This window comes from Lotus japonicus, chromosome 5 (genome assembly GCF_012489685.1).
Source record: "Lotus japonicus ecotype B-129 chromosome 5, LjGifu_v1.2".
NCBI classification, from domain to species: domain Eukaryota; kingdom Viridiplantae; phylum Streptophyta; class Magnoliopsida; order Fabales; family Fabaceae; genus Lotus; species Lotus japonicus.
In genome coordinates this window covers 51,332,026-51,349,768 of record NC_080045.1, presented here as the reverse complement: position 1 = coordinate 51,349,768, position 17,743 = coordinate 51,332,026, and the positions used below count along the sequence as shown (strand labels likewise).

General features: G+C 36.3%; 1 protein-coding gene across 2 annotated transcripts in view; it reads left to right on the top strand.

Annotated features, from left to right (window-relative positions):
* The first annotated feature begins 2,033 nt into the window (after positions 1–2,033).
* LOC130720837 (protein CHROMATIN REMODELING 20) overlaps positions 2,034–17,743 on the top strand; it is a 28,645-nt gene continuing 12,935 nt past the window's right edge. The window contains exons 1-14 of one of the 2 annotated variants that reach the window (XM_057571538.1): positions 2,034–2,298; positions 4,074–4,198; positions 4,349–4,411; positions 7,051–7,146; positions 7,224–7,316; positions 8,133–8,323; positions 8,398–8,638; positions 9,455–9,568; positions 11,525–11,608; positions 11,873–12,390; positions 13,632–13,722; positions 13,811–14,026; positions 14,266–14,385; positions 15,528–15,694. In XM_057571538.1, the coding sequence (XP_057427521.1) occupies positions 4,076–4,198; positions 4,349–4,411; positions 7,051–7,146; positions 7,224–7,316; positions 8,133–8,323; positions 8,398–8,638; positions 9,455–9,568; positions 11,525–11,608; positions 11,873–12,390; positions 13,632–13,722; positions 13,811–14,026; positions 14,266–14,385; positions 15,528–15,694 (2,117 nt within the window). In that variant the 5' untranslated portion in view covers positions 2,034–2,298; positions 4,074–4,075. Of the gene's footprint in view, positions 2,299–4,073; positions 4,199–4,348; positions 4,412–7,050; positions 7,147–7,223; positions 7,317–8,132; positions 8,324–8,397; positions 8,639–9,454; positions 9,569–11,524; positions 11,609–11,872; positions 12,391–13,631; positions 13,723–13,810; positions 14,027–14,265; positions 14,386–15,527; positions 15,695–17,743 lie in introns of those variants that run through there. The other variant, XM_057571539.1, reaches the window with a different exon arrangement.

Below are 17,743 nucleotides of genomic sequence, written 5' to 3'. Positions count from 1 at the left end.
CTTTGAATCACTTTTTCAAATAATATTTTCGGATTTTAAATTATTTTAACTAAAAACTAATTTTATCTTATTTTTTCTCTCTCTCTAAAATAAGGAAAAACATATGTAATAACTAAAACCCAAAATAATTCAAATAATTAATTTTCTTCCCAAAATTACAAAATAATACTAATTATCTCCATTTATCAAAATATATTAATGTAATAATAATGTGATCATGCATTATTATTTTAGAATCAAAATAACACTCAAGACAACCATGAGTCAAAGTCAACCAAACAAGTCAGCACAACACACAGGTAAACATTCTGATTAACTACTAAAATATAAGGTCTTACAGGTTTGTCCCTGTAGGATAACTCAAGCAGTAGGAGCTGGGGACATATGGGTTGGGTAGGGGGAGGTCCAATGATCGATTACTAGCGGGTGCAATTTATCTTTTCGGTGTATCAAGAAAATGGTCTTACAAGTTTAATCAAAAGATTGATTTCCCTTTTGTTGTTGCCCCTACAACTATTCGTATTATTTGTTTGTTAAGGAGATGAACCTTAACTGTGCACTCATACCTATACTAACTCTAGAAGATACTTGACCTTTGAATTTGATAATTAATATTGAATGTGATAACATGACAATATGAGTAATCCCTTCGTGTTTGATTATTTATAACATGCTTATGATTGGAGTCTTGATTGTTGAGTTGACCCTTGCTTGTTTGTACTACTTGTTGTCTGGGCACTTAACGTCATTAGATGGAGTTCTATGTCGTTGAAGTCGTGTTTGTGATATACCTCATTAGAAAGTGTCATTGGAGACGATAGGAGATGCTTTCGAGGGACGAGAAGATACACTTCTTGTTTGGATAGTCGTTAGTTGTAGGACCCATTGGGTGTCTTAAACCTTTAAGTTAGTCATTTGGAGGTTGAATTTGTACTCTTGTACTATCTTTATTCGTCTTAGTTCTAAGGTCATTATCATCCTTGAAGTTTTCATGCACGTCGACTCGGGAGGGATGATAATAGTTTCCTTACTTTCAACTTATGTTTTGTGCAATTGTCATTTTGGCTTTTATTAATGGAAATTTTTAATTTGTTCGAAATTACCGCTGTCATTAAATGTCTGTATTTATTTGTTGATATTATGATTTTAACCCTCGAGAAATCAGGGTGTTACATTGTGGTATCAAAGCTTTGGTTTTGAATCACCAGAGCTTGGGGAATATGTATGATATGCTAGATTGCGTGGTTTGATTACTTGTCTGATTGCTTGGTTTGTCGACCTCCATGAGTGGAGTAAAAAACTCAGGATATTTCCTTTGGAGACTAGAGGGCATAGGGTTTGCATCCCGTAGGTGCATAAAACCCACACCTTAACTTCCTGAATTGTTAGTCCTAGGCCGAGCAATAAGCATCGACTCAGACTATTCTCTTAAAGAACGAGGTGCTTGCAAGATCTGTAGAATCTAAGATGGACTATGCGTGCTATCTATTTCTAGGATAGGTTGAGTATTGATGGCGTGGAGCTAAACCTTTAATGTGGCCAATTTTCAGGCCCTGACTTAGGAATAATTTTCAAAGGACTTTCTTTAACAAGTGCTTTTCACAAAGTCCAAGTGACAACATATATATAACCAAAGTCACTCTTCCAACCTTATTTAGTAACTTCCATTTTTATATATATAATATGCCAACTTCCTCGACACTCTACCAACAATAAACTGTAAGTGTCGCTTCTTTTGCCAACCTTTCAAAATGGGAACTCCAAGATACTTATCAAACAACTTTGACCTTATTTTCACCGTTCATATTTTTAACTTTTACTCATAAGTGACTTTCAAGCTCTAAAAAAGTAGGGCCAAACAATACCTTAAATTATTTATTTATGTTATTTTGCAAGTGAGATAAAATATATTTTTTTCTTCTTTTGTCCCATTTTCTTCCTTAGGAAATAACTTCACACTTTTCTCTCCTCCAACTTTCCTTATGAACCAAACATTGTGTCTCTCCCACACCCCTTCCATTTTCGGCGGGTTTACTACACCTCTTGAAATTCCACCAACATTAAAAAATTAGCATATATATATGTAACACGCACACAACAATCTTCTCTTTCATCGTGTTCTGTTCCGTGCCCTTGTCGCGAGATAGCAAAATCAAACCAAATCAAAGAGCTTGCTTCCGAAGAATCGAATCACTTCACTCCCTCCCTCCCTCTCACTTTCCATGTAAACCTAGAGATCCAGAACCCATTCCCTCAAACCACTTCACTAGTTCAAGCTTCCTCTGTCAACCGATTAAGGTACTGCACTTCATTTTCATCTTGGTTATGAGTTTTTGCTATTTTTTCGGTCCTGATTGTGCAAAACCGCTTTCTCTATTTGAATATAAATCAATGGTGATGATTGGTTTTAAATTCTGTTAAACCTACCATCTGGGTCGCTCCTAACAAGTCTAGTGTTTGCTTTCAACCGCTGAACTATAGTTTTAGTAGTAGTTCAGTGAGTTTTGGATGAAGAGGCTCAACTTCTTCATTTTGTGTAACATGTTTAGAAAATTCGCAAAACCTAAGTGACGATTTTTTTTATAAGAGTTGCTGAATGAGGTGAATTATTGGTAATTTTATAGTTTTTTTGGCTATGAAATTACCATGGCTACCATTGTAATGAAATTTATCAATAATTGTCTTGCTTTTACTAGTTGATAGCTTTTCATTTTAGCCCTAGAGTTTGATGGTGAGTTTTTGATGAGACTGCATCATGGAGCTCTAGTAGCTTGCAGGATGTATTTTTTTTTGTGTGGCTATGTAGTGTAGGTATCTGATTCGTGGAATAAAAGCGTGATTATCGGAAGTTTGATGTACTTTAGGGTTTTGTAATTTGTATATTTTTCCGCCTAATGTATCATTTTTTGATGTAAAAAAGTTGATAGATTTGTGACGTACTAACTATTTGTCTATTTTGCTATTAAACATGGATTAATATGGATACTTTGAATGCATAGCTGGGTAGATCACGTTATATTATTTTCAAAAAATTATAGTTGGGGTTGCCAGCTGGTCTTTCTTCTACTCTGTAATTCATCTCTTGAAGGGCTATCCTCAATGTTCAGTTTACCTTACCTTGACATGTTTAGTTTTTCCCAAATTTGATATGATTCTGTTTTGTTTTAATTTTCCTGGGTGTTTTTTTTTTAAAAAAGCTGTGTCAATTGTGCAAATTTAGAATAATAGGTTACAAATTTATTCTTGAGAACAAGTGGTGCTATTTATTAGAGGTTCTATCTTTTCCGTGCAAAGTGAATTCATGTTTATTGAGCCTATCTTATACATAGAAGATAGAAACTGCTGCTTTGAATCTAGAAATGTTGGAGGGAACTTAATGGATTTCAATACATTTTTTAAGGAATGGTAGTATTTAGATTTGTAAGATGAATTCAACCTTGTTGCTAAACACTTGATTGCTTGACTAAGCAGTATTGGGCTCTTTTTACTTTTAATATGCTTTCTACTAATATGAGGGAAGAGGCACTGGGGGCTAGATGACCAAGACAAATAGTGCCTAGATTCTTCTTGAAAGCTCATTTAGGTAAATAGTATACACTACAACATGGTGCAGGTGTGTGTGAATATTATATTTCCATTTTCTGACCGTGTGAATCAAAATAAGTAATTAGTAGTAAAAGGCTTATTTATGTGTCAATGAGGTCTATGACAATTAATTTTGTCATCATTGTTTGTTGACATGCCAATTAGTTGTTACTTCAGCCTTGTCCATTATAAAGAGCAAGGATTACTCAAAATAATTGGTTCAAAACCCATTGGGTTAATGTGTCTGGTTTATCTACCTGGGAAAGAGAAATTATCTTTGGCCATGATAGTATTTTTTTCGAAGTATTTTTAGATACTGTTTGTTGTTCTATTGTATGTTACCTCCTAGTTTTCCTCGTCTCTTTTTCATTCTACGATAAGGTTGTTCTACACTGCATTTAAAGTTTTTTTTGAACTCTTGCATTTAAAGTTCATCTAATTAAATATGCAATATTTTATGTTTGTCCCCTTGGTGTAACTTGTACCAGAGATGGAGGGAAAAGCTGATGATGAGGTGGTGGTGGATATTGAGAGTGCTTCTAGCGGTTCTTTCAATGATGATTCTGACGATGAGGGATCTTTGCCTTCTGAAATTGATGACAAAGTGATTGAGGTCAGTCATGTAGATCTTTTTCTCATCTCTCTCTCTCTCTCTCTCTCTTTAATTTTTGATATTGAAGTTTTGCGCACACATAAAACCTGGCTGTCTATTCCTTATGTAATCTTTCAGGTGCTTTATTTTCCATATTTGTGTATCATGCAGGAACCTCTCACTGAGCAGGAGATAGAAGACCTCGTTTCTGAATTATTAGAAGTGGAGAGTAAGGTATTATGATCCATTACATCACAGACACAAGTATGCAATGCTGCTACTAGATAGATACTACACACATACACACTTTTAAGCTTTTCATGATCTCTTTTCGAGTATTGTTCTAGATCCTAAGTTGTATGTTTGCTTAAAGTTTAGTTACACTTTTATTATAATTTCTTTCCTGTTCTTATTGACTACCTACTTAATGAGATCATTTTTAGTTTATTCAGTTTTTAGGGGTAGCTTACTAAAGTTACTGAATATTTTGATTTTTGGAACAACTAATCACTTGAGCGGTTATTCATTTTCCACTCTTTTGAACATTATGGAGTTGAGCAGCTAATTGTTTCTAAAAATGTAAAATTTTTACCAAGATTTTTTTTTATAATTGTTAGAAATATAATATAGAAATCATTCATTCGCCTCACCCAACAACTGAAGCTTTTGAGGTAGTTGGTTCAGGACATGGTATTAGAGTCAGTTTTTGATCCACAGACTTGTGGGTTATGTCCAACTCTGTAATCCAACACACTCCATAGGCTCTCTTGCTGCTACCATAGAAAAACGATAAAAATATAATAATATTTTTACGAAAGTATATAAAAAAATGCAAAATTAACAATAATAACAATACTAAAATTAACAGTCAAGAACAAAATGATACTTTGAGAGAATCATAGTTGAATAACAACATAACTCCCATAACAAACACAATGCCATCAACAAAATAAGTCTCATTATATTAGTTTAATACAAAGTGTCAAACTTAAATTCTATCTAGTTAAATTATTAACAATGACAGAAATCAAGACAAATTGACAAATATGAAATTGCCAAGTCTCTAGTCCATCTCCTCAGTCCTCATCAACCCCAACACAGCCATCTTTTTTTTGTTCATCCATTGAGGCATGTTCCTTATCTTCTCCTTCGGATTCCCCAAGATTTAATTGCAGATCTTCTTCTGGTGCCTCAGAACTAACCTCAAATTCTAGTTCATCATCTGAATAAAAAATAGTTTATCACGGATAGAGGTGAGAAAGAGAGACTAAAAACAGAACAAATTAATGGAGCGTGATAGGGAGGAAGAGAAGAAACAAAACAAAGCCCTTCCTAACATATCCGAAACAGAGAAAAGAGAAGAAAATGGTTGCTGGAGAGGCAGTTCCTGGACAGATGCGGCTGCTGGGAGTAGCGATCACTGGAGAGACTCCAAGATAGACGTTGGAGTGGTGGCAGGGGATGGGAGCAGTATGTCGAGCTTGAAGTGATGAGTTGAGACTGTAAAAATGGCACTCGAAGTTTTGACCTACTTTGCTCTACGAAATCCCCAATGTGATCCTCAAAATTTTCCTCCAACGTTTAAAATTTGGGGTCCATTTTGGAAATTTTGGACCCATCAGTGTCGCACTGAGATCGTGCTCTGTTGGCCGTGAAATTGGCTTTGATAACGGCTACACCAGGCGCGGTGCTGAAGTTGATGTTAAAGGGTGCTCTATAGCAGTAGGAGGCCGCGACCGCTACAATTCACAAATATGCTTATCGAGAAATCAATGCCATCATTTCAGGGACCAAAACAAGAGAAGATTTGTTTGACAGTGGGTTTAGGCATCAAATAGAATTCATCATTAATTTTAGATATTGATAAGGTGTGTGCCCAATCTATTCAATACCAGGTATAATGAATATATACAATTTCTCTCAACTTTTTTCTTCTAAAAGGAATCTAGTTCATTCTAATTTTTAATCAATGAAGAACTTATGTAGAAGGTAAGTGGTGAAATACAGCGACAGAGAAAAAGATACCCTCCTGAAACAAAAACAATTACACAATAACATCACTGACTAGGATGCTCATTGGACCGAATCATTTTTTCATATTTAAATATTTATATTTATATTTTTAAAACTTCAGTATAAAAAATATTTGATGTAAAGTTATGTAAAGTTATAAATATTTTTATACATAAAAGATGATACTATGTGCTGATAAAAACTGAAAACTAATTATATACTCCCTCCCTCCGTTCCTAATTATAGGACCTAGTTTTAAATTTTTCATGTTCCTAAATATAAGACCTTTAACAATAATCTAGTAAAAAGTATTCTACTCTCCCATATATACCCTCACATTTATTGTGTGTTTTCAATTCCCAAGTTTTGATTACCACTTACCATTAATTAGTGAGAGAAAATAACAAAGGGTAAATATGGAGGAATGTATGCATTTTTAAAAAACCAATACACTAATTAGACATATTTAATGTTTTCTTAATAAGCGCAATTTTTTGTATTAGGTCTTATATTTAGGAACGGAGGGAGTATGTTTTATATCTCAACTCATTGACCAAACAAAGCCAACCCAATTTTCGGATTTGTTAAAAAAGTTAAAACCAAACCAGACCAATTAAATATGACCAGTTCAACTTCTAGTTTACTCCAAAGTCCAAACCCAACCAACTCATTCGTGAGCACCCCTATCACTGTCTAAAGGGAGAAAGACACATGAGCCAAGCAAAACTGACCATTCTCTCAGTCTCCATAACGAATTCATTATGTGTCAGAGGGCCTTATCAATGCTAACTTAATCGCTATGTTTTTATTTTCCACATGTATTAAAAGGTGCAAATGGAGGTTCTCTAATGTTTTTCTAGGCTGCAGAGGCCCAAGAAGCTCTTGAAGAGGAGTCTCTTGCTAAAGTGGAGAGTGAAGTTAGACAAGAACTGAAGCAAACTCTTCAGGGGGATGATGTTGGTTCCTCTCTTTGTCCCTAGCTTTTTATCTTTATGTTTTTACTTATGACTCATGTGTCTTTACTTGCCTGTAGCTGGAAACTGCTGTTGCTGATGAGATGACTACTTTCAAAGAAGATTGGGAAGCTGTTCTGGATGAACTTGAAACCGAAGCTGCGCACTTACTGGTTTGATTCTATTTTCAATTTTCTGTAAATATCATGGTTTATTATTCTTGCTTTAAATATTGGTTGCTTTCTTCTGCTGTTACAGTTTATTTATCTGTATTTAGAAATTAGTCTTATCTGTCTCACTCTTCTTATGATACTGACTTGGGTCTCGATGTTCACTTTTTCTTGGCTATGACATAGGCTTAAATTAAATGCATTTTTAGTCCCTTTTACCTTTGGGTGATTTTAGTCCCCTTACTTTCACTTACTCAATTTTAGTCCTTTTACTTTTAACTTTGGGTGATTTTAGTCCCCTTACTTTCAATTGCTCTAGTCCCCTTACTTTTAGCTTTGGGTGATTTTAATCCCCTTACTTTCAATTACTCAATTTTAATCCATGTGATATAAGATAAGTGATCTAAACTTTAAGCCAATTTTGTTTTAACTTCTTTCCAATCATTTAAAACATCAGCTGCCACATGGATTAGCCTTGATGATATTATCAAAATTGGCTTAAAGTTACCATAAAGAATTGGCTTAAAATTGGATGACAGTTTAAATAGAGAGAACACATCAGAAATGCCCAAATACAAGGAACACAACAGAAATATGGTTTTGAACTGTAATTCCGGTTACACAGTTAACTTGAACTATTGAAGTGATTGAAAATGCAATCTGTGTGTATGTGTTTTAGTCATGCTAGAGCCTGATGTTGTAAGTTGTTCGGTTGCTTGTTTGATATGAATTGGTAGTTGCCTTGGAGCTGTTGTAAGTTCTACCTCTGTTGAAGTGTGCTTATTGAAGTCTGCTTTTTGTTAATATGATTTTGGATAGGAACAACTTGATGGGGCTGGAATTGAACTCCCAAGCCTATATAAGTTGATTGAAAAAGAAGCTCCCAATGTTAGCTGCACCGAAGCATGGAAAAGGAGAAATCATTGGGTCGGGTCTGAGACAACTGCTGAAATTTCAAAGTCTATTGGTGATGCTGAGCAATATCTAAAGGGAAACAGACCTGTTAGAAGGTACGATTCTTATATTGCATTGGATCTTGCAACAATGTAATGTGATCTCATTTAAGTTTTTGGTGTTGGTTCAGGCGACATGGTAAATTACTAGAAGAGGGTGCTAGTGGTTTTCTCCAAAAAAAAATTTGCGCTGAAGCCCAGGAGCCTGTAAAGAAAGAAGGCGAGGTGGATTGGGATCTTTTCAATAAAATAATTTCTGATGAGAGCGGTGGTGATGCTTCATTTGGCAGTAGGCAGTGGGCTTCTGTTTATTTGGCTAGCACTCCACAGCAAGCTTCCCTGATGGGACTCAAATTCCCTGGAGTTGATGAGGTGGAAAATATGTTTGACTGTGTTTACTGCCTTTTTTTTATTGGATGTGTATGTCAAAGAAATTAAAGAAATGGAAAGAAGAAATGATTACTTGAACTAGCTGAAGTTACTAGTCCCTGTTTCTTCAAATTTGGGGTCCCCTGAATTATGGATTCAAAATGCTGTACAAATATATTTGTACTCAGGCTTTGTCTGCAAGTTTGGTTTTGGAAGGCAGGGAAGGGAAAGGGGAGGCTTATGAGAAGCCCTCCCCTTTTTTGATATTTTTTTAATAAGGGGGTTAGTACAAATTCTAAAGCGTGTTTCTTGAGAAGTCCTATATTGACCAGAGATATGACGTAGTGTAATCCTCACCTCCGAGCTAGCTTTTGGGGTAGGGTTAGGCCTATTTGAAATTATAAGAACCTCTATCTAGAGATACCTCTTATTTCTTTCTTTAAGATAACTTACATGTCTGGATCAATTTGCTTGGAACTTTGTGTAAGAACTCGGTAGTGGGTAAAGGGAGTGATGTACTTTATTGATTGAATGGAATTGAAAGAAACTTGGAGAACAAATTATCATCATCACCCTTCACTAACCTAACCTACTTAACTCCCCTGTATTCTACTCTTCTATCCTAACAGGTTTTGTTCTAAATGTAGCAAGTTAGTATATTTTTTGGTATTTGGAATTTTCATCTTTATAATGCGTTCTTAATTTCTGGTCTTTTACTGTTGTAAATATTTTAAATGTATTGCAGAAGCTGTTTTGTATAACACGTAAGTGTTGAATGTTCACTTAGTTTCCTTTTTTGTTGTTACCTTCTTTTCTTAGGTGGAGGAAATTGATGATGTTGATGGCAATTCTACTGATCCATTTGTTGCAGCTGCAATTGCAAATGAAAGAGAACTAGATCTTTCTGATGAGCAAAGGAGGCAATTTAAGAAGGTATATTGTTATTACATTATTGATTATCTTTTGAGGAAAAAATGGCATATTGGTCCTGTAAATGTAACATACTGACAGTTTTCTCCCAGATTTTAATGAACTGTTTGATCTTGTCTTTAAATATGCAAGCTCGTTTTCTGTTAGACCTTGATTTCACTTTTGATTTTTGATGAATGAGATGAAATGAGTTTGATTAATTTTAGGACTAAATTGGAAGTTAAATAATCAGGGACTAAATTGTATAGTTGCATAACAGGAAAGAATGTAACCAGAAAAGTTAAGTTAAAACAAAAGGAAAAGGAATGAGTGAAACCAGAAGGAAACAAAAGAGAACAAATTGAATGAGACCAAAATTGAAGGAGTGAAATGGAGAGGAAAACAGGAAAAGGAAAGTAATATAACTGGAAAGTCAAAAAGTGAGAACTTGATAGTGTGTAGAAAGAGGGAAGTCGAATAACATGAAAAGGATAGGGAGAGAATATCAGAGAGGAGGGGAAAAGCAAACCACAAAGAGAAGGTGAGAACCAAAAAGAAATTGCAAATCAGTAGACTGAAAGGGGATGGGGAGAGAAAGAGATAGAAAAACAATTAATTTACAAGGGAAGGATGGTTGCCGGAGAATGGCGTTTACTGGACGTGGGTCACCGATTCGCCGGAGAAGACTGCAAGTTACACCACCAAGGATGAAAGGTAACACTACAGAGATGAAGTCGATTGAGTGAAAAAGAACAAAGATTTGTTATTTACTGCTTCAGGTTTTTAGGGTTTCAAACTTAGGGTTCAAAATTATCTTACGGGTCGGGTCCATTAGACCCACTTCTCATTCCTTTTTTTTCTCTCTTTCCTAACTTGTCTGCTTTTTATACCATGGGAGTGATGATTGTATGACTGGCATTGAAATTGCACACGCCATAGCCCGCTATCTAAACCCCACAAGCCAGACACATGCATGGTGTCCTGTTTGAAACCTACTCTGCCATTTCACTAGGATGCCGCCCTTGCCACAATTTTACGACACTGCCGTGTAACATAGGAGGGAGACCTAAAAATAAAACTAAAGGTGTCACTATTAAGAAGAATCAATATTTGAATGGTATTTCACTGCACATGATTTAAGATAGCACATTATGGTGTTTGATTTTGTAACCAACTCAACCTAGTGCGAGAAGTTTCTTGTTTTTTAATATTTTTTCCTATTCAGAATTGTTAGGAATAGGGCTATGTTAATGGTTAGGGTCAGACGTAGAGTTTATGGGCCAGCCCTATATATACTTTAAGGTCATACTTTGTACTACACGGTGTACTTTACTCTCAACCTAATATTATATATATATATATATATATATATATGTTTATGAGAGAGAGGCTGCTCCTAACAGTGTATCCCAGTACAATATTCTCTCTCTCATCTCTCTCTTAATCTTTTCATTGTTTACAGTAATGAAGTAATGAATTAGCTATCTCAAATTCTTTGTATGGTTCAGCTTGTCCTGTTTCGGGTATAAGTGTGTACCATACCAGTTTTTTACTGGGACTCCTAATTCTCCTGCTCTTTATTTTTATATTTCCTTAGCAGAGTCTTGTATGAAAAAGTGTCATTCTTATCAATATCATTACTTCATGTCCTCCTTATGTTCTCTGAATTATCTTTATGGTGTGAATCTATGAGGATATGACTACAGCATTGACATATATTGTTGTAGTTACCGTACCTCTTAATTGTCAAATTGGTTTTGGCTGTGACATTTTATGAATCATCATGCATAGTCTGAGCATATTTGCACAAGCACACACTGTTAGTGTAACTTGTACCCAGCCAGTGTGTGATATACATCAAGATAGATAGAGGCATTCTATACTAATTAATCTTTTATATATCTGTGTATTTTTCATTGCATGTTGTAACGTTGGCCTGTGTTTAGGAAGTTGATTGCACTTTCTTCTTGTTCTTAACAGGTCAAAGAAGAGGATGATGCAATTGTTGATAGAAAGCTTCAAATCCGTTTGAAACATAGGAGGCATCAAAAGAAAAGTAAACAGGTGAACCTACGAGAATCTCTTTTTTCATTTGCTTGATCCAGAAAGTGTAATATTACTTTTATATCTTTTGGTGAGGATGTTATTATTTGTAGTTTCTACGTAGATCTCACATGCAAATGATCTTGTGCATAGTAAATAAAAATGGTAGTTGGTATTCATATTGTTTATTGGAATCTAATTGTTGCAATCCATGTAGGCTGATTGAATTGATTTGGCTTTGTTCTTTGGAATCATATCCTGATACTAAATCTGAATGTGTTTCAGCGTGAAAGGAGCACACATACCGTGTCAATGGAGAGCCAAATACTGAAGCCTTGCTCTGTTGATGAATTTAGCCCTGTTATGAAAGACGGAACTAGTGATTATGGAGAACTTGTGTCTGACAATGACAAGGTCGCTTGTTTGAATATGGAGACCGATACAATTGGCGGTTTTGATGCCAGTTTTCATCTTGACAAAGAAGAGCCTATGAGTACTTGCAATTTGTCAGATCCACCCAAATCCTCATTGGGTGATGTTATTGAACAGAGAGGAACTAAGCGTCTAAATGATGGTGAACTTGATGCTGATAATAAAAAGCGTCACACTGGTATTACTGACAGTGATGATGAAGCAGATGCCACTGAAGATAAGCTTGATTGCAGTACACTAGATGATCAATCGAAGATAAAAGGTTTATCTGGTGTAGTAGTTTCTAGTTCTGGTAGTGATTCAGAATCAGATAATTCAGATGAGTCAGATGATTCAGATGATTCAGATGCAAAGATAAATGTTACTATCAGGTGAAGTCATCATTCGTTATAGATTTAATTTATTTACAGCACCCAATATGCTCCTTTGTTTAAAATCCCTATGACTTGTACATAGTCCCTTCAATTTTTCTTATCTAGTTAGCAACCTCATCCTGAGGTTGGTGATGGTCTTTTTGAGCTGCAGATGATCATTTGATTTCCTCCAATGTCCAGGCTTGCATGTAGTTTTCTGATTAATGGTTGAGACTTAGAGATGCTTACATCTGTGAATGTTTATCTCTTCTGTCTCTCTTATTATTGATATATTCTGATGATTTATGAGTTTCTGTTGAGTATTATTGTTTTTTTTTGTCTCATCCTGGATCTGTTTCTAGTCTTCTTCAATGAAACTTCATTTTGCTATCTTATTTGAAATGATATCTTTTGCATGGGATCCTCACGTTTTGTTAGAGATATAGCTACTGACTTCTAAAGTCTTTAGGTTTCTGTTATTTTTTTTAATAGTTAGTTAAAAGTAGTTGAAGCTGTTATGATTTAGTTACAGTAACAGCTATGTTAGTGATGAAACTCAAAAAAATGGATGATGCATTGGCAGATCCATGTGTAAATAGAGCTTCCATAGGAAGGTTGGTCAGAAAGAGCTGGACATAGACCACATGGATAATCTGTAGTTGCCGTTATGCATTTTTAGGTGTAGTTATTTTTTGTTTGGTGTGATTGTAGACAGTTATTAGGTTCTCTAGGAGCTGTTATGTAATTTTCAGTTATTTAATTGTTGTGTATAATGCATTGTATATTGTTAGACATCACTTGTGTGTGTATTTCCCACGGCTTTGGATTGATTCTCTGCAGGCGTTTTTAGAACTTGGGACAGCTTTTACTGTAATTTCCTTTTAATTAGTGTGTTTCAAACCTCAATTTTGAGTGCTTTATCAGTTAGCTTCTACTAGAAGCTTCCTTTAGGCTATGGTTAGATTTCACTGTACACAGTGTAGATTAGAACACATAATACAGATTTCAAATTCTCTTTTCAGCTTCTCTCGCTCTTTCACTCCTTTCTTTCTTATTAGATTTCTATCAGTATTGCATTCCTTTTTGCTGTGCTTGTTGCCTTGTTGAACTTATTCTTGCATAAACTTTTCAGTAAGTTACCACTTACCAGTGTAAGAAATGAAATCTTGTGCATGACTGCATGGTATCCTTAGGTTTACTTGCAATTTCTAGTGTTGAGTTGCAGAGATGTTCATTATCAGATTGTCATATTTTTTCAGTTCTAAACGGAGGCACAAAAAGAAGATTAGGAGGATACTTGACGATGCCGAATTAGGAGAGGAGACGAAAAAGAAAATAGCAATTGAGAAGGTTGCTATTTGCATTAAGATAAAACTTTTTCTTTGCCTAAACTTGATTTGCTGTCTAAAATTATTCATTATTCTCCCTACTTTTATAGGAACGTCAGGAACGACTGAAGTCTTTGCGAGGACAGTTTTCTGTCTCATCAATTGAGATGAACTCTGGTGGGTGTAATGGGAATTTAACTGAAGGTGCAAGCCTCGAAATTCTCGGTGATGCACAAGCAGGTTACATAGTGAATGTTGTGAGGGAAATAGGTGAAGAAGCTGTCAGAATTCCAGCTAGTATCTCAGCTAAACTAAAGGCCCATCAGGTTCTTCATTTTTTTGGACTGTTGCTTTTTCTTCTCCTGTTATCTGTCATTGGATATAAAAATTCTTTTTCTTGCTTGGTATTTTCATTGTGCTGTTTTTCCTTTCTTTTTCGATCATCCCGACCAAAATTATTTATGTTTATTTGTTTGTGATGACAAACCTTGTGGGCATTTGTTTGAAGTCTTTTTGTAAAGTTTGTTTGTCTTTGTCTACAGTTCTATTTGTTTGGAAATTGCAGGTTACTGGAATACGATTCATGTGGGAAAATATAATACAGTCAATCAGAAAAGTGAAGTCTGGGGATAAAGGTCTTGGGTGTATTCTAGCTCATACTATGGGACTTGGTAAAACTTTTCAGGTATTGTGCTTATTCTGGAGATTTTAATATATACAGACAATAAGGTGGATTTTGGTTTGTTGAAAGTAAATGTGAGATATCGGCGCCATTTCTGTGAAATTCATAATAATGTACAGCACTTGCTTGCGTACACTTGATCATTTCTGTTTCTCTTTCTCTGCTCGTACCTGTCTCAACTCTCAATGTCAATGACTGGATTGTTGGTTTTCACCTCCTGGCAAACCCTTTTGTACTAATTCAATCCCCTGCTGTCTGTTCGTGCTGGAATATACCCTCCACAATTAATTCTCTCTATTATGCATAGGCTCTTGTCTAACAGCCATTGTGGCTGCAACATGAAGCAAAGTAGTGTTTGAAGATAATTGCATTTGGAGGAATGAAGTATTTATAATTTTATATTTTTAAATGGCAACACCGGTGGCCTCTGGGGCAGAGAGAAGGCTTCCTGCTATGAAGCTTGAGAAAGTTGTGGCACCCACCATCTTTGTAGGGGCACCTGTGAAGTTTTACTTCTTTACTATCTCAACAGGGACTGATTCCCTGCTTTGGTGATGGAATCCGAAACCCAGAAATCTGAGCCCTGCACACACAGATGGACAATGCTATGAACTCAGTAAATGAGAGAGACAGTGAGCAATACATCTCATCTTCCAGAGCTAAAGGATCCCACGACTGTGGCTGCATTCCTCTCAAGTTTCATAGACACCTCTCCTTTCCATCCCTGTCTATTTCAATCCATGCATTACCAATAGGAAAATGGATATTCAGCAAACTCCCCCTCCTTTTTATCCTTCACTTGTACCTCTCTTCCTCCTTAAATACATCCTCCATACCTCTGAGTCTGGATTAGTTTGATCCAACATTTGGCCCCTATTCTCTTGAGCTCTAAAAGTCGGACTCTAATTTTCATACTTTTCAAGGCTACCATGATTAATTAAATCTATTGGATAAGTATAAGATGGTAGAAGACATAAAATAAAAAATATATCCTGTGACAAATTTAAGGATTAAAGGATAATATAATCTTGTTCTATGCATTCAGTTGGGAAAACTTTGATTTAATTTTTGGCTGGTTCTTGCTCTCTCTCTCTCTCTTTCTGTTCGATGTTTTCTTCTGATGACCAGTAATGCTGGAATTTTAGGTGATAGCTTTCTTATACACTGCGATGAGAAGTGTTGATTTGGGGTTAAGAACTGCACTTATAGTCACACCTGTCAATGTGCTCCATAATTGGCGGCGGGAGTTCATCAAATGGGCACCATCAGAATTAACACCTCTCAGGATCTTTATGCTGGAAGATGTACCAAGGTTTGCTTATTATTTTGTTGTGACATCAATATTGTTGAGTTTTTTTTTTCTGTTTTGATTGTTCTTTTATAGTATCTACTGTTTTGTCATGATAGATTAGGATGGCATATTGCTCTGTTATGATATATTATGATCAGATTTTATTGTTGTAGTTTACTTGGAAACCTTGTCTATACATATTTTAGTTTTATTGTAGTTCTGAATCATGTAAAATACACATCAGCTATTCATGAGAGCTGTGACAATATACTAGCCAAGCCTAGTTACAATGTGACACATAATTAGGTTATAAGCATATACATTTCCATCTGTTATAAATAATTATTTAAAACTGACATTTTTAACATTTATGAACACCACTTCATGTAGTGTTCGGTCCGGTCCATTCAATCTAAAAAACCAGTTGATCTCAAAACCAGTTCGAGCCAGTGAAAAACTGGTCGATTCGAACCAAAACTAGTGTTAGAAAATCGGTTTAGACGCGCCATTTTAAAAAGTTCTATTTGTACAATGACATAGAAAAGACTCTACTGATCAGTTAATCCTATCTGCTACTGCTTGAAGGCAGGAAGCAGAAACACAGAAAGTTTCTTCTGCTTGTACAATGATGTAATGAGTGTATCAGCCAGCTGGTTATGAGCAGGAACATGAACAACCGTCAGTCCTCTTGCCTGAGCCATTTCCCTGACAAAATACAATTCTAACTCAATGTGTTTCATCCATGAATGTAAAACAGAGTTGTAATTACTAAGAACCAGTACTCTGGTTGTCACAAAAGATAACTGGAGTATCAACCGTGACCTTAGTTCACTTAAAAGTGACTGCATCCATACTAAGCCATTATGACTTACAAGATGAGGGAATGTGGGTATCTTGTTATATCTGCTTTGTGTTTGGGACTTTGTTTTTATGTTGCTCAAGGTGGATTTCTTCTTTTTTTATCCATGTTCTATCTCTCAATTCCTCTATTAGAGTATATGTATCAACATGGCCTTGCTGACATGTTAGAGGTTTCTATTATGGTATCAAGAGCAAGCTACGATCCAGTGGATTTTTCTCTTTGATTCCACCTTTTTCTTCTTCGTCTCAATGGCAGAAGAAGCTTCTCCGACTCAGATTCCAACTCCGACTCCGATTTCGGTTGCGATTCCACAGTTGAGTTCCACCTCGCTGGTTCACAAGCTTCTCTTGAAGCTTGACGACTCGAATTTCCTCTCATGGAAGCAGCATGTGGAGGGAATCGTGCGCACTCACAGATTACAGAGTTTTCTTCTTCATCAGCCTGAAATTCCTCCTCGTTTTCTCTCTGATGCAGATCGAGTCAATTCAGTGGAGAATCCTGCTTTTCTTGTGTGGGAGCAACAGGATTCAGCTTTGTTTACCTGGCTCCTCTCTTCTCTTTCACCATCTGTGCTTCCTACAGTGGTGAATTGTCAACATTCATGGCAAATCTGGGAAGCAGTGCTGGATTTCTTCCATGCACACTCTCTCGCACAGTCTACACAACTCAGATCTGAGTTACGATCCATCACCAAAGGATCGAAGAACACCTCTGATTACCTGAAGCGGATCAAGTCGATAGTGAATGCTTTGATCTCCATTGGTGATCCTGTTACCTATCGTGAACATCTTGAGGCAATCTTTGATGGCCTTCCAGAGGATTATAGTCATCTGATGACTATCGTGACAAGTCGCGAGTTTCCGTGTTCGATCTCGCAAGCAGAAGCGATGGTGATTGCGCACGAAGCGCGTTTGGATCGTTTGCGTCTACGTCAACATGCAGCTTCACCGCCGTCAGCGTTTCTTGCTCAAGCGACTACGCCACCGCAGTCGACACCACAGGCGCCACCGCTTGTGCCATCGCAGTCGCCAGCGCCACCACAAGCGCCACCACCGGTAGCGATTGTTCCTCCTTCGTCGGAAGTCAACTACGTCTCACGCACTGGATCTGATGATCGTGCGTATGAAGTTCGTGACGACGATCGTTCTCGATCTGATGACAATCGCGATCGCGGCGGTTACAACAACCGTGGACGCGGTGGTCGTGGC